This window comes from Eleutherodactylus coqui, chromosome 8, assembly GCF_035609145.1.
Source record: "Eleutherodactylus coqui strain aEleCoq1 chromosome 8, aEleCoq1.hap1, whole genome shotgun sequence".
NCBI classification, from domain to species: domain Eukaryota; kingdom Metazoa; phylum Chordata; class Amphibia; order Anura; family Eleutherodactylidae; genus Eleutherodactylus; species Eleutherodactylus coqui.
Genome location: NC_089844.1, coordinates 19,770,954 through 19,786,398, shown reverse-complemented (window position 1 = coordinate 19,786,398; position 15,445 = coordinate 19,770,954). Strand labels below are relative to the sequence as shown.

The 15,445-nt window shown below is 52.0% G+C and overlaps 1 protein-coding gene across 1 annotated transcript; it reads right to left on the bottom strand.

The window, feature by feature from the left end:
- Positions 1–3,553: 3,553 nt before the first annotated feature.
- On the bottom strand, positions 3,554–15,199 carry DDX18 (DEAD-box helicase 18). Its single transcript, XM_066575249.1, has 14 exons — positions 14,999–15,199; positions 13,594–13,767; positions 13,279–13,383; positions 12,973–13,108; positions 11,083–11,183; positions 10,257–10,456; positions 10,063–10,177; positions 9,828–9,967; positions 8,013–8,174; positions 7,708–7,860; positions 7,519–7,632; positions 6,184–6,240; positions 4,814–4,991; positions 3,554–4,281 (listed from the first exon to the last, which is right to left on the bottom strand). The coding sequence occupies exons 1-14, from the start codon at positions 15,090–15,092 to the stop codon at positions 4,130–4,132; spliced, it is 1,881 nt and encodes a 626-aa protein (XP_066431346.1). The 5' UTR covers positions 15,093–15,199; the 3' UTR covers positions 3,554–4,129.
- Positions 15,200–15,445: the final 246 nt, after the last annotated feature.

Here is a 15,445-nt window from a genome sequence, read left to right as displayed (position 1 = left end):
TTCCCCTGCGCTGCTACAAAGTACAACTTTGACAAATGCAATTCACGATCTTTCACAAATTTGTTACATTTTGCGCTGGCGAAATAGAAAAAAAAATTACGGCAAAGAACGACCTCGGCTCTGCAAATCAGGGACAGAGGCGGGAAACATACTTAGTATAAGGAAAGCGTGCCCCAGAGTGATGTGTGCCAAATACTGAGTCTACACCCTGCGGACGGGCACAGACTTTCCCTATGATTTACGCCAGCTTCTGCTATATTCAATGAGCCCGTGCCGTTTTTGCTAAGAACACTTTTACAAAAGCTGGGATTTGGCCATTTTTCTACGATTGAGAGTTGTGCAAAAATGTGTAACTTTTACATCTACAAGTTTGGCGCTGAGCGGTCACATTTTACCCCTTGTGTGATCTCCATGGTGCGCCGCAAATCTGATGCAGCCAAAGAAGTGGAATCTGATGGGCGGAGCCACAGGTTTACCCGATGGACTGTAGACACAGGATGGAATATTCAGCCCCAAAATCCGCACCGCTAAACATGCAGAATCGAAAATAGCAGAATCCTGCCAGCAGTTCCACATCAACATCCATACCTGCATTCACCGGGCGAGAAACTCCGCCCGATATCGCGCTTAACAATGTACGTTTTTCATGTTGATGCGAGGCGGTTTTAATTCAAAAAAATTGCGTAGATGCGATCCTCAGGTCCGCGTTTCACGGGCGTCAGAGGATCACAAGTGTTTCACATTGATTTCAATGGGAAACATCACATCACACGGGCTGCGAGTAACGGGATGGCTTTTAAAGTCCCATTCAAAACAACGGGCGAGGCGGTCCAAGGAAACGCCAAAACATAAAACATGGTGCGATTATCCTTGGAGCATCGCAGGACGGGCGAAAAAGAAAGTGTTTTTATGGGTTTTTTTATCGTCCTGCAGCTCTGATGGCTAGGGGGAAGGAACCTTTAGCTGGACATTTATGTGAAATCCCTACAAGTGCTTCCAAAGGGAAATTAGCATAAATCTATCTGAGCCAAGATCCATTTTTCCACAACTTTTAGGGGGGCAGCATCCACTGTCGCAGAGCATTTGAGGTGTAGAGAGAACTAATCATCGGAAGGCAACCTGTAGATGGGCACTGACTTTTTAAACAACTTGTACTTTCGTGATACTTAAATGTTTGACTGAAAAATACCTCTAAAACGCCAGCCACTAGGGGGCTCCTGCTTAACTTACTGCCTGCTGCCACATATAGTCCCATCTCTAATAACAAGACAGAACAGAAAGTGAAAGCAGGTGGCGACTCATGCTACATCGAGGAAATAGTCTATTGAAAGGAGAGGGCGAGATCCACAGAGATTGCTTACTTTGTTATTGCTATGGGAATCACAGCTACACTGCTCAGTACTGCTGTTTAATGTCCTCCATGATGCGGTGAGGAGTGTGTGCTAGAGAAATACAGAAGCGGGGTCTCTTCTGTATAGTGACATCATAACCATCTACACGCACCAGCTCAGAACTAAGAGACCACCTTCACATACTGTATTAGGGTGAATGCAGACGGCCAGGTCGGACTCCGCTGTGAGAATTCTCGCAGCAGGATGCGGCCCGTGCCCCTGCAGTGACCCACAGCTCACTGTTTAGTCTCGTCTCTATGTGCGGCTGGCGCCTCATCGGTGACGTCTCTGTGCGGGCCTCTGCAAGGCTCGCACAGAAATAAGACATGCTATGATTTGTTTACCGCGCAAGTTTTCATGCGATCAAATCGCAGCTGTCTGCATAGGATTGTGGGCCCGGATGCAATCCTATGGCAGCGGGCACGGGCGGAAATTCATTCACCCTTAGGGTGCCTACCCACTACAGTTCTTTTTCACTGCGAAATTCGCATTTTTTCTCCAGGGGTCTTTGGGACTTGTTAATGTTAAAATCATGATTTCACGGTAAGTTGCGATTTTAACATTAATAAGTCCCATAGACACCTGGAGGAAAAAAACACAGAATTTCGCAGTGAAAACGTAATATAGGGGGTAGGCACCCTTAGTTGAAATTTTTTTTCCCCACAAAAATCCAACAACTCTGTACAATGTTAGTGAAGGTTTTAAGAGACCCCATGCGGTCGCAGCGCTGCTGCATTCTGAAACCACGTGATCTATTGGTTGTGGAGATTTCATTCATTTCAGTGTGATGAGCGACATCCAGCGGCTAAATCCACCCCAAAATAACATCTATGTGTAACTGCAGCAATGCATCATGGGAGGCGGGATTCACACAGGAGAGAAGATTGTGTGAAGTTTGGGTGTTTCGAGACGCACAAATACGATCATATTCTCTTAAATGCGGTCAGACAGATTTTTTTTTTTTCCTGCACAGTGATGCTAGAAATCGGGCCCCGTATCAGCTGTATATGGGCTGCGGGATCTTGCGGTGCAGCCCTGAAGTGATACAAGGCTGTAGTCACATGACAACACCTCGCATCCACAGGGATTTCACATGGTGGGCGCATAACATGCGGGCGGGATTCACGGCTCTATATGCGCTCGCTCGGGTGAAGTTAGCCTAGAAGTATCCTTAAAGATCAATTCTCTCTCACATGATTGCTGAAGCCATGATTATATGTGGACTCCAGCCCCATCATCCTCCCGCCAGGAAGGGGTATGTTAACCCCTCCTGCTCTGTGATGTACATATGTCACAGTGGGGCAGGTTGGGTAGCAGGCGCTGAGCCTCCCGCATACGCAGCAGGTGCCAGTTGTTTGACGGTACCCAGATCAGCTCTGCCAGTGACGGTTGTTTTTCCCTATAACTGGGTCTCCTATGGATGCTGGCGCTACAGGGAAAAGGTGTGAAAGAAAAATAAAATAAAAGACAGGTGAATGACCCCCAGAGGTATTATACAACGTCATGGGGGACATAGGGGTTAAAAATAAAAAAAGTGACAAAAATAAGTAAAAACCATTTTGCATCCGAGACTAGACTATACAAATTATATAGCAAAATATCTGAAAGACAAGGGGGAAGCCGTACTTTATTTTAGCGTAAATATACTAAATTTAAACTATAAAATTAAAGTTTGTTTTTTCTTTTAGCTTTTTACCAAGAAACAAATCAAAAAAAAAAAAAAAAAAAAAAATCACATCTGGTTCTTTGGGACTAGAGTTGAGCGAACATACTCTGTTGAGCTTGATGCTCATTTGAGTATTAGCGTACTTGATGGTGCTCGTTACTCGAACGAGCATCAAGCAGTGTTCGACCCCTCCCCAGTTTTTGGCCCCTCCCCGCCGCAGCGTGCGTTATTGGCAAATTTTGTGTCAGAGAAAAACCAAGGGAGAAAAAAAAGCTCGGCACCCGGCGTCCCACATACAAAAATGCTCGAGTCTCCCCTTGTAGTCAATGGGGTTCGTTACTCGAGTAGAGCTCTCGAATTTTACGAAAAGCTCGACTCGAATAACGCGGACCCGAGCATTTGGGTGCTCGCTCATCTCTATTTAGGTGACCAAAACTTCCCGATCCCTCAGGGGTTAAAGAAAATGAAAAGAGCAACAAACACCAACCACACTAAGTTGTATAAACTGTCGCTTTAATAGGTGACATCACATGTATTAAACCTCCTGGACAGACCTGGGATGTGCGAATTCTCCCCCCCTCCCCCTCCCCCCCATCAGTAGCCCATCAACATCGGGGGTAATAGGCTGGACAAATGTCTTTTTGGCATTATATACTATTTTAGCATGAAAACAATTAACTGTACAAGGTCTTGGTGACCAATCGCACAACTGCTGGATTCCGCTGCTCTGGCTCCTCCTCCAGCGCAGTTCTTTACACAGAAAGCTGACCATTAGGTCAGAGCTGCACCAAAGACATGAGGGACGAGTCTGTAGGAATATAACCCTGGACCCGGATAAAGTGACGACACCCCACAAGGGAAGGGCCGGCCGCCTTCTAATCCGGCACAAAGGAGAGAGTTAAGCCGACGTGTAGCAGAGATGGACGAGGGGCCTCCACCCCGGAAGAACCAGAGGTCACACGTGACTCGGGGAGGTGATGAATCTGTGACCCCCTCTGCCCTCCATCCATCACGCCAGGAGCCGGAATGGGAAGGCAGTTCTGTGAGGCGGCGGCGCAGCTCCAGGTAGTGATCAGCGGGTGAACTGCCGCCCACCGCTGCCGTGGCCGCCCTTATTGATGTGTTTGAAGATCTTGGCTTTGTGCAGATTTTTGGACTTTTGATACCCAAATCCTCCTCCGCCTCCTCGTTTCTGGAGCTTCCTCCCACCGCTGCTGTTAACATCTGAGGATACGGAGTTAAGAAAAACAAATAACCCACCGAGTGGAACAGGAACCCGCCTCGCATCCGCGGGTACATCGTACATTCACGATATTGGGCTGCGTATCACGGCCTGCTATCGTGCTCGGACGAGAGGCAATTATCGCCCAGCGTATCAGTGAAACAATGACTCTGGGTGATAGTCGCCCCGTGGACCCGCAGCTGCCGACGGCGCTGACTGAGACTTTGCCACTTGTAGAAGAGGTTTTTAGCGGAATTAAAAACCAAGCAACTGTCAGTCCGTGTGACCAGGCAGTCGGTCTATGAACTGCCGCCTGCTGACTGAATGGAGAGCGGCGGGTCAGAACGATCTCCGGCCGCAGCGCCTTCATTAACCAAAGGACTATGGCTCCTATGTTAAGCACAGGGGCAGCAGTTGGCTTATGTGCCTGACCGTCGCCTCGTGTGAAGGTACCGTAATGCTAAACCGCCCGCCACATTCTGTGACATCACAGCCACGACACGCAGATGGAATCTGTCAGCGGGTAAAGGATACTCAGGTCGACAAAGGGAGGAATCCGGAAGCCAAAGGACTGACACACTTTCGGCAAATTCAAAGTGTTGACATCAAATATCTGCTTGTGAGAGTGCGAGTCGTAGGCGCGGATGTACGCCTTGTACGCCTCCTGCGCCGACTTGTGCAGATAATAATTCTTCTCAATCAGTTTCTCCAGCTGAAACGCAAAATTCACAAAAAAACCATCATCATCATCATCATCATCATCATCATCATCATCATCATCATCATCATCCCTCATATCCCCACCAGAGACCCGGCGTGCAGCGGGTGCCAGCATGCAAGATGAAAGCAGGCAACAGGTAGAACGGGCGCTGTGTCTGCCCTGTATACTGTCCCCATAGTAAACCGTAGCTGGGCGGTACCCCGAGACATCATGGAGAAGCAGAACATTAGATATTACACAAAGCGGGCACAAGAGTATAAAGAATGATGCATCCAAGGGGTAATAGCCAGAATATATCAACATAGCATATGGGAGCGTGATAAGTAACTGATGTAAACATGCAGACAAGGTCCATAGGCAATACCAAATGCTACATCCCATAAGCAGCGCGGCCCCGGTGATATCGGCAAATAGGACTCCATTAAATAGCAAATGCCATGTTGTCCTGTTACTATAGCAGCATCATAGCACATTGGGTTTAGCCTGGTGCACACATCATAACACCGAGGCGCTATGGTCACGACATGGCGTTCACTTTTTAACCCCTTAAGGACACGGCCTATTTTGGAGTTGAGGACCAAACAATTTTTGGTAGATTTTCATCACCATTTTGCAAAAGCCATAACTTTATTTTTCCGTCGATGCGGCCGTATGAGGGCTTGTTTTTTGAGAAAACGCATCAATTCTGCCATAGATTTTTTTTATAAAGCGTTAATTATGCAGCATTAATGACAATACATTTTTTCTGTCGGTACGGTTACGATACCAAAATGCTATTTTTTTTAGGTTTTTCCACAATAAAAACTTTTTTTTTAGAATTTTTTTTTTCTAAAATCGCTGCATTCAAAGTCCTATAACTTTTTTATTTTTCCATGGACGAAGCTTTGTGAGGGTTCACTTTTTGCAAGACGAGCTGTAGTTTTTTGGTACCATTTTGGGGTACATACTTTTTTTTAAAATCACTTTTATTGCGTTTTTTAGCTTTTTTTTCTTTTAACGCTTTGTGCCATGCAGGATAAAAAGCATGTTTGATTTATTGTACGGATCTTCACGGACGCGATACTAAATATGTGGGATTTTTTTTTTTAATGCTAATATGAGAAAAAGCATAAAAAAGGCAGCCCGCCCGCCCCACGCCCCTCTCCCCTCCTGGAAATGGGTGGCCTGGATTTTCTATCCGTACCTGAGCCTGGATGTCAGAGATTTTACTCCAGGAGAACTCAAATTCACTGAGCGGCACCTAGAAAAGGAAGAGAATGTTAGTCAGTCCCGAGTGCGGGGGGGGGGGGGGCGCTAGACTGATATTGTTCAGAAAATTGTTAAAGTGAAGGAGGCTGGATGATAATCGTTAAGCTTAAACGCGGGCGAACGACGAGCGAGAATAGTGAGGTTCTCGTTCAATGAAGCGACCAGCACTGAACCATAAGAGCCTGAGGACTACATGATTCATGCAGTCTACACGGGCTGCCCGAGCGCGGATGAGCTGGTGATGATGTCTCCAGCTCGTTTTATCGGGCAAACTAGTATCGTAAGAGTCTCAGCCTATGTAAAAGGATCATAAGGCGCGACTGCAGGGGGCGGGGCGCGACGCGACTGCAGGGGGGCGGGGCGCGACTGCAGGGGGGCGGGGCGCGACTGCAGGGGGCGGGGCGCGACTGCAGGGGGGCGGGCGCGACTGCAGGGGGGCGGGGCCGACGCTAAGGCGCGACTGCAGGGGGGCGGGGCCGACGCTAAGGCGCGACTGCAGGGGGGCGGGGCCGACGCTAAGGCGCGACTGCAGGGGGCGGGGCCGACGCTAAGGCGCGACTGCAGGGGGCGGGGCCGACGCTAAGGCGCGACTGCAGGGGGCGGGGCCGACGCTAAGGCGCGGCTGCAGGGGGCGGGGCCGACGCTAAGGCGCGACTGCAGGGGGCGGGGCCGACGCTAAGGCGCGGCTGCAGGGGGCGGGGCCGACGCTAAGGCGCGACTGCAGGGGGCGGGGCCGACGCTAAGGCGCGACTGCAGGGGGGCGGGGCCGACGCTAAGGCGCGACTGCAGGGGGGCGGGGCCGACGCTAAGGCGCGACTGCAGGGGGCGGGGCCGACGCTAAGGCACGACTGCAGGGGGGCGGGGCCGACGCTAAGGCACGACTGCAGGGGGCGGGGCCGACGCTAAGGCACGACTGCAGGGGGCGGGGCCGACGCTAAGGCACGACTGCAGGGGGCGGGGCCGACGCTAAGGCACGACTGCAGGGGGCGGGGCCGACGCTAAGGCACGACTGCAGGGGGCGGGGCCGACGCTAAGGCACGACTGCAGGGGGCGGGGCCGACGCTAAGGCACGACTGCAGGGGGCGGGGCCGACGCTAAGGCACGACTGCAGGGGGCGGGGCCGACGCTAAGGCACGACTGCAGGGGGCGGGGCCGACGCTAAGGCACGACTGCAGGGGGCGGGGCCGACGCTAAGGCACGACTGCAGGGGGCGGGGCCGACGCTAAGGCACGACTGCAGGGGGGGGCGGGATTCACAGGACTTGTGTTACCTTGGCTTGTTTTAAGTATCGCAGGAATCCCAGCTCCTCCGGACGCAGTATCAGCAGGGCATGACCCCGCCCATCGATCCCTCGCGCTGTCCGGCCCACTCGGTGGATATATTCCTATGAAGAGGAGAAACTGTTATCACTCATCATCCACGGCAGCCCCAGAATATCACACAATGCTGGGACAGTCACCTTAGGGTCATCAGGGGGGTCGTACTGCACAATCCAGTCGACCTCAGGGATGTCCAATCCTCGGGCCGCGACATCCGTGCACAGGAGGATGCCGGAGTCCGCATTACAGAACTGGAAGAAGGTGGTGGTGCGCTTCGTCTGCTTCTGCTTCCCCTGTACAAAAGGAAGCATCGAATCAGAAAACTAATGAAGAGCCAAAATAGCAAAGAGCCGCGAACAGACTGAAGCACGCGTCCGCTGTAGGATCCCAGAGAGGGATGAACATGACAGACCCTCCTTACCGCTGGACCCGCTCGGATACTCACATGAATGGCCATCACCGGCAGGTCAATGTAGTTGAGAAGCTCGTAGTGATATTTCACCGACATGCAGGACGAGAAGAAAACCATCATCTTCTTCTTGCGATTCTTTTTCAGGAAGGTGAAGAGCAGCAGGAAGCGCTTCTCCGAGGAGCAAACCACGTAACCCTGAGGAGGAGAGGAGTGTGTAACAGAAAGGACCCCACCGTCACGGGGAAACCAGCACCAAACCATGGCCACCACCGGGCACACATGGAAGGACGTGAGAAAAACCACCGAGAAGACCATGGCCCACGACTGGAGACCGTGTACATGCAACATATATACACCCAACAGCCATTAATATCAGCAAAAGGTGGAGTAAAAATAGTGCCTGTTAGGAGGGGGATATGTAATGTGGCAAGCAAAGTATTGTCTTAGTAGCAGGTCACATGTCCACAATACAAAAACAAAATGCAGGCCCTTCGTGGCGTCAGCAATTTATGACGGGAACTGCTTAGTATTGGATATACGGGTTATGCGGCTGCACACAATCGCCCATCACAAAGCCCAACGCATCGTCCCGTCTACAATGGTGCAAGGAGCGTCGTCAAACAGTTGGGACAATGGAAGAACATTCTATGGAGTGACGAATCACACCACTCCATCTTCACCTCAGATGGCCACACCTGGGTGTGGAGGAGCCCCAGTAACGGCACAACACACTTCGGAAGGTGCCAACAGTTAAGTATGACAGAGGTTCTGTTGTGGTCTGTCAGTCTGTCAATGTCTCAGTCCGTTGGTTGTAGTGACAAGAACCATGAACATGGATGTCTTTAGGATGAACAGAAACGCTGGGCCAGGAAATAAGACCAGTGTCCATCTACTTTGAGAGAACACGCCAGACATTTGCAGGATGAATGGAGGGAAATGGCAGCTGAAGTGTATTAGATGTTAGGAGGATACCACAGAGAGTATCCAATGTCATTAGGGACAAAGGAGCTCCACGAAGTATCAACATATGGAAATAAATACTACTGATGATTCTTGCTCAGGGGTCCGGTTACTTCCGGTAGGAGAGTGTATATTATGACAGGATATCTATTTATTTGGGGATATATCATACAGTGATCGGTCAGCTCTTGCAGTTATTGTGCTGGAAGCAGGAACAATGGGTCAATGTAAGAATGTGAACGACTGTGACAAGGACCAAGTTGTGATGGGTAGACAACTGGGTCAAAGCATCTCCAGAACGGTCTCGCAGGGCGTTCCTGGTGTGTGGTGGTCATCACTTACCAAACGTGAGAGGACAACTGGTAACCAGCGACAGGCTTACTGATGTGTGTGGAGAGTGCAGGCAACCAGTCTGGTCCGACCCTACAGAAGAGCGTGTCACCATGTGACCTTGTTTGATGGGTAATGTTCCGCTAGGTACTTCAATCCTGCCATCATGTGGATGTGACACGTACCACCTACCTAACATTATACGGTACCACCCCTCAATGGAAGTGGGGTTAGTTAATGGCAGCGCCCCCTATCTGCAGGTTAATGGGGCCGGCCTCACTTTAGAAACTAGTTAGCAAGATAAAGATCAAGGTGATGGACTTCTCCTCCATGATCTTATCTGATTGAGGAAAAACAAGTCTGATCCATGGAAGCTGCACCGTACACGTCGAGGGCCGTGCTGGATCACAGTTCTAGGGGGACCTATAGAATATCAGGCTGGGGGTTTCAATGTTCTGGCGGATGGGTGTATATAGACACACAGCCACAGTCCGTCCTGATCACTAACCATCTCTCGGTCACAAGCAGATCCGGACGCCTCGTTTGTCACTTCCTCACCTGCTCTAGACCGTCCACAGTCGCCGTTTCCTTGTTGTCATCCACACCCACGTACAGCGGCTCCTTCTTGAGAGAGATCCGGGCCAGGTCCTCCACCTTGCGGGTCTGTGTGGCAGAAAACAGCATGGTCTGCCTGCGCTCTGTGGGAAGAGGAAAGGTGCACATTGTATCCATCCAGCCGCCACAGAAGGTGCCCCTTCACCCGGATGCCATCCCCATGCAGGCGGTAACTCACTTGGTAACAGGTTGATGATCTGCTTCATTTCCTGCTCGAATCCAACCTCAAGGATCCGATCGGCCTCGTCGATGACCAGACACTGCAGGTTCTTGTACATGAATCCTGGCGTGTTCTGCGGGAGGGCACAGGAGTAAGGAAGGCGGCACATTATCGGACATTGGCACCTCGGGCACGCTCAGCGCACGCCTCACCTGCATGTGGTCCAGCAGCCTCCCAGGGGTGGCCACTATAATGTTAACCCCATTGGCCAGTTTCTGAGCTTCTGCTGACCGGTTGCTGCCGCCCATTATCAGCCCATAGGTGTGAACGTGATGCGCCATCAGCTCCTTCAGGACCCCATATGTCTGCATGGCGAGCTCCCTGGTGGGGGACAAGATGAGGACCCCCGTTCCTAGAAAACAAAAAGGTCAACATTCCAGTTTATCAGAGACATTGATGCCACTCGGTTTCCCCCCCACCCCCGCGCTTTGGCAGTGCGTATCTTACCGCGTTCACCGTGTGGGACACAATGCGATATTATAGCAGTTTGACCATTTATAGATGCCGCGACACCAATTCCATTTATTACCACAGGCTCATTGGAGGCGTCCCAGCTGGCAGCTTTGGCATTCGAGTGATTAAACGGCCGCCGTCATTACTAGCTCCAATCATGGCTGTTTTGAGTGGGCATCAACTGTTTAAAACCGCCAGCACTCGCCAAGTATGGATTGGCATCCGCTCTGGAGCCCGCTGCATACCCAGCGCAGCGACCAATTACATACATGGAAGGGATTAATACTGATGGCCTATTGTACACATCGAGCCCAGAGGAGGCGGAGCGATAGAAGGTTCTGGCAGCGGGCGATTCCTCCCCCCCCCACTCAGGACACACAGAGTCTAGCATGCTTCTATATCGGTGATGCGGGAGGAATGCCAGTCGGGTGTTATGGACAGATTTTGGGCATCACTATAAAATCCCCTTTACTGTGCCCCTCCCCCCAAGTAAACAGGAGCGCCAGAACAGAGCACAACTCTCACCATTCCGCGGCATGAACCTCAACTTGTAGATCAGTTCTATGGCCGGGATGAGGAAGGCGAGGGTCTTACCGCTACCGGTCCGAGCGGCGGCCAGAACATCCCTGAAAGATGAGAAAAAGTGTTATTACATATCCCCTCCATATACACCCGCCGTATGCCTGTACTGTACATATACACTCACTACCCACACGTTACATATACACCCGCCGTATGCCTGTACTGTACATATACACCCACTACCCACACACGTTACATATACACCCGCCGTATGCCTGCACTGTACATATACACCCACTACCCACACACGTTACATATACACCCGCCGTATGCCTGTACTGTACATATACACCCACAAACGTTACATATACGCCCGCCGTATGCCTGTACTGTACATATACACCCACACACGTTACATATACACCCGCCGTATGCCTGTACTGTACATATACACCCACTACCCACACACGTTACATATACGCCCGCCGTATGCCTGTACTGTACATATACACCCACACACGTTACATATACACCCGCCGTATGCCTGTACTGTGCATATACACCCACTACCACACACGTTACATATACACCTGCCGTATGCCTGTACTGTACATATACACCCACTACCCACACACATTACATATACACCCGCCTTATGCCTGTACTGTACATATACACCCACTACCCACACACGTTACATATACACCCGCCGTATGCCTGTACTGTACATATACACCCACTACCCACACACGGTACATATACACCCGCCGTATGCCTGTACTGTACATATACACCCACTACCCACACACGTTACATATACACCCGCCGTATGCCTGTACTGTACATATACACCCGCCGTATGCCTGTACTGTACATATACACCCGCCGTATGCCTGTACTGTACATATACACCCACTACCACACACGTTACATATACACCCGCCGTATGCCTGCACTGTACATATACACCCACTACCCCCACACGTTACATATACACCCGCCGTATGCCTGTACTGTACATATACACCCACTACCACACACGTTACATATACACCCGCCGTATGCCTGCACTGTACATATACACCCACTACCCACACACGTTACATATACACCCGCCGTATGCCTGTACTGTACATATACACCCACACACGTTACATATACACCCGCCGTATGCCTGCACTGTACATATACACCCACTACCCACACACGTTACATATACACCCGCCGTATGCCTGTACTGTACATATACACCCACACACGTTACATATACACCCGCCGTATGCCTGCACTGTACATATACACCCACTACCCACACACGTTACATATACACCCGCCGTATGCCTGTACTGTACATATACACCCACACACGTTACATATACACCCGCCGTATGCCTGTACTGTACATATACACCCACTACCCACACACGTTACATATACACCCGCCGTATGCCTGTACTGTACATATACACCCACTACCCACACACGTTACATATAAATCTACTGTATCTACATAGACACGCCTGTATCCACACGTTACATACACCAGCCTTATCCGTGTACCGTCATATACGCACCCCCATATCCACACACAAGATACATATAAATCTAGTGTATTCACAACCGCTACATATACCTCCAATGTGCATACAAACTACAAATACATTTGCCCGATCCGTACCCATATACAACCCCATATCCACACACATACACTAAATATACACCATCCACCCATATTCACACGGGCCATTATATACACACCTACCCACCAACACCATGCAGTCATACACATGCACTACATATCCCCCACCATATGGATACAGCTACACACACCCCTTCCTCCCCCCCATATGGTACAATCTGCTGCCCATAGACCTGTGACCGAGCGCGGCTCACCTGCCCTCCAGCAGCGGTCTGATGGTTTTATGCTGGATCTCCGTCATGTGAGTGAACCCCATGTCCGCTACGGCCTTCAGCGTGTTCTCATTGACGAGGTCGGCCAGAGAGGAGAACGCCGTGTCCTCAAACGCCCCTAAATACAGAGCAGCAGTGTGAGTGCGGGGGCAGCGGCACATGGCCGCGGGGAGCAGCCATCCCTACTCCACATCCAAAAGATGGAGGCCTGAAAACAGCGCAGGCTGCCACCAATCGACCAGAGGCGACAACTCCGCCCCCTACAGGGTGACCGTCAGGATCACTCACCTGTAAGCCCCATTGGCAGACTGGGCCCCTCTTCGTCCTCCTCATCTCCCCCCTCCTCAGCGGACATCTTGGGCTCCTCCTCTTCATTCTTTGGTCGCTTTGCATCTACAGTGGAGAAATGATCAGTTTGTCACATGATGCGGCCGGCTCACCGCCAGGCCCCGCCCACACATGCCGCTATTAGAGTCCCGCCTTCACTACATGGACACAAGTAACGAGCGCGACCAATGGAGACGCTCAGGACCGGCCGCACTGTAGGACAAAGCCAATCACAGTACAGAAGGGCCCCAGTAAACGCCCCTCCCCCGTCCTCACCTGTCTCCTCGGCCACCAGCTTCCTCTTCTTTTTCTTCTTCTTCTTGGGGCCCCCCGCGGTCTCAGGATCGTCTTCTACGTCTCCGTTCACCGGGGCCGGCTGTGTCTCCTCGCTGCTCGCCCCCTCCTCATTCTCACCGATGACCACGTCCTCCTCCTCCTCCGCCGTCACACCTGAGACAGACAGGACTGAGCAAACACTCTGACATCTCTCAGGACCCTGCAGGTTCTCTCTCACCCCACACCCCTGCTCTCTGGGCTGTCTCTCTCTCTCTGGGCTGTCTCTCTTCCAGCAGTGTCCATCAGGCACTCGGGGTCTCTCCTCTCGGCTGGCTGTCTCACTCCCAGTAATCTACGTCTCCCCTCACCTCTATCCTCAGTGCTGGAGGTTTCTTCTTATTCTACATGTCTGTCTGTCTCTCTCATGGCTGTCTACACCAAGTACTCAGGGTCTCTTACCCTCCAGCTGTCTCTTTAGGTTTCCCCCCCTCTACATCCTGTTTGTCTTCTTTTCCCCCTCTCTCTAGGATGTCTCCACTTGGTGCTCGGAGTCTCATTTTACCTCGCAGCTGTCTCTTTCGCTTGCCCCTCTCTCTGGGCTGGCTCTCGCTTTCCCATCTCTCCTTGCCAGGTGCTCGGCGTCGCTCTCTTGGCTGTCTCTGCTGGGTGCTCAGGGTCTCTTACCCTCCAGCTGTCTCTCTGCCCCTTTCTCCCACTAGACTGTCTCTTTCCCTCTGCAGTCTCTCCCCCGGCCGGTGACCCCGCGTACCCATTACTGTATTACAGACCGCCGCGGACGCTCTCTGACGCGCAGTACGGGTTTATTATTGGTATTTCCAGTGCCGTTGCTAGGCGATGACACGGGGACCGGCGGCCCACGCGGGACGTTAGCTGCGGGTCGGACTCCTCCGATGACATCACTCGTCTGCAGCAAAACGGAGCGCGCTGCCATGTGTCCTCAGCGAGCGGAATAAGCAATTCGCATCAGCGAGCGGAAACAGACGGCCAATGGCGGCGGCTTACTGAGAGTCACCCGCACGGACGGCGATCACGGAGGCTGCAATCCAGATCCACCCGTGTGACCCGGCCGCACTCTCCACTTGTGGCGGTCTCATCCCCTGTCTGGGATGTCTCCACCGGGGCTGTTCTATCCTCTCTGCTCGGGGTCTCTAACCCTCCAGCTCTCTAGGCTATCTCTCTCTCTCTCCCCCCGCGGTCGCTCTGTCTCTCTCTTTCTCCCCCCGCGGTCTGTCTCTCTTTCTCTCCCCCCGCGGGCTGTCTCTCTTTCTCTCCCCCCGCGGGCTGTCTCTCTTTCTCTCCCCCCGCGGGCTGTCTCTCTTTCTCTCCCCCCGCGGGCTGTCGGTCGGTCTGTCTCTCTCTTTCTCTCCCCGCTGTCTCTTCTTACCCTCCGGTTGTTTCTTCTCCTGTTTCTTCTTCCGGATCTTCTCGGTTCTCTTCTGCAGTTTTCTCCGCAGCAGCTTCATCTGCAGGTCCGCCATGCTGCTCCACGTGAGACCGGCCGGAAGTGACGTCACGGCGAGAGGGGCGACTGAGCTGCCCTGTGCGATGCCTGATCGTACGAGTGAGGGGTCCTGCCGGGCGACTGAGCTGCCCTGTGCGATGCCTGATCGTACGAGTGAGGGGTCCTGCCGGGCGACTGAGCTGCCCTGTGCGATGCCTGATCGTACGAGTGAGGGGGTCCTGCCGGGCGACTGAGCTGCCCTGTGCGATGCCTGATCGTACGAGTGAGGGGTCCTGCCGGGCGACTGAGCTGCCCCGAGCGATGCCTGATTGTATGAGTGAGCGGTCCAGCGTATTGCCTAGCCGAACGATAAACGTAGAATGCTGTAAT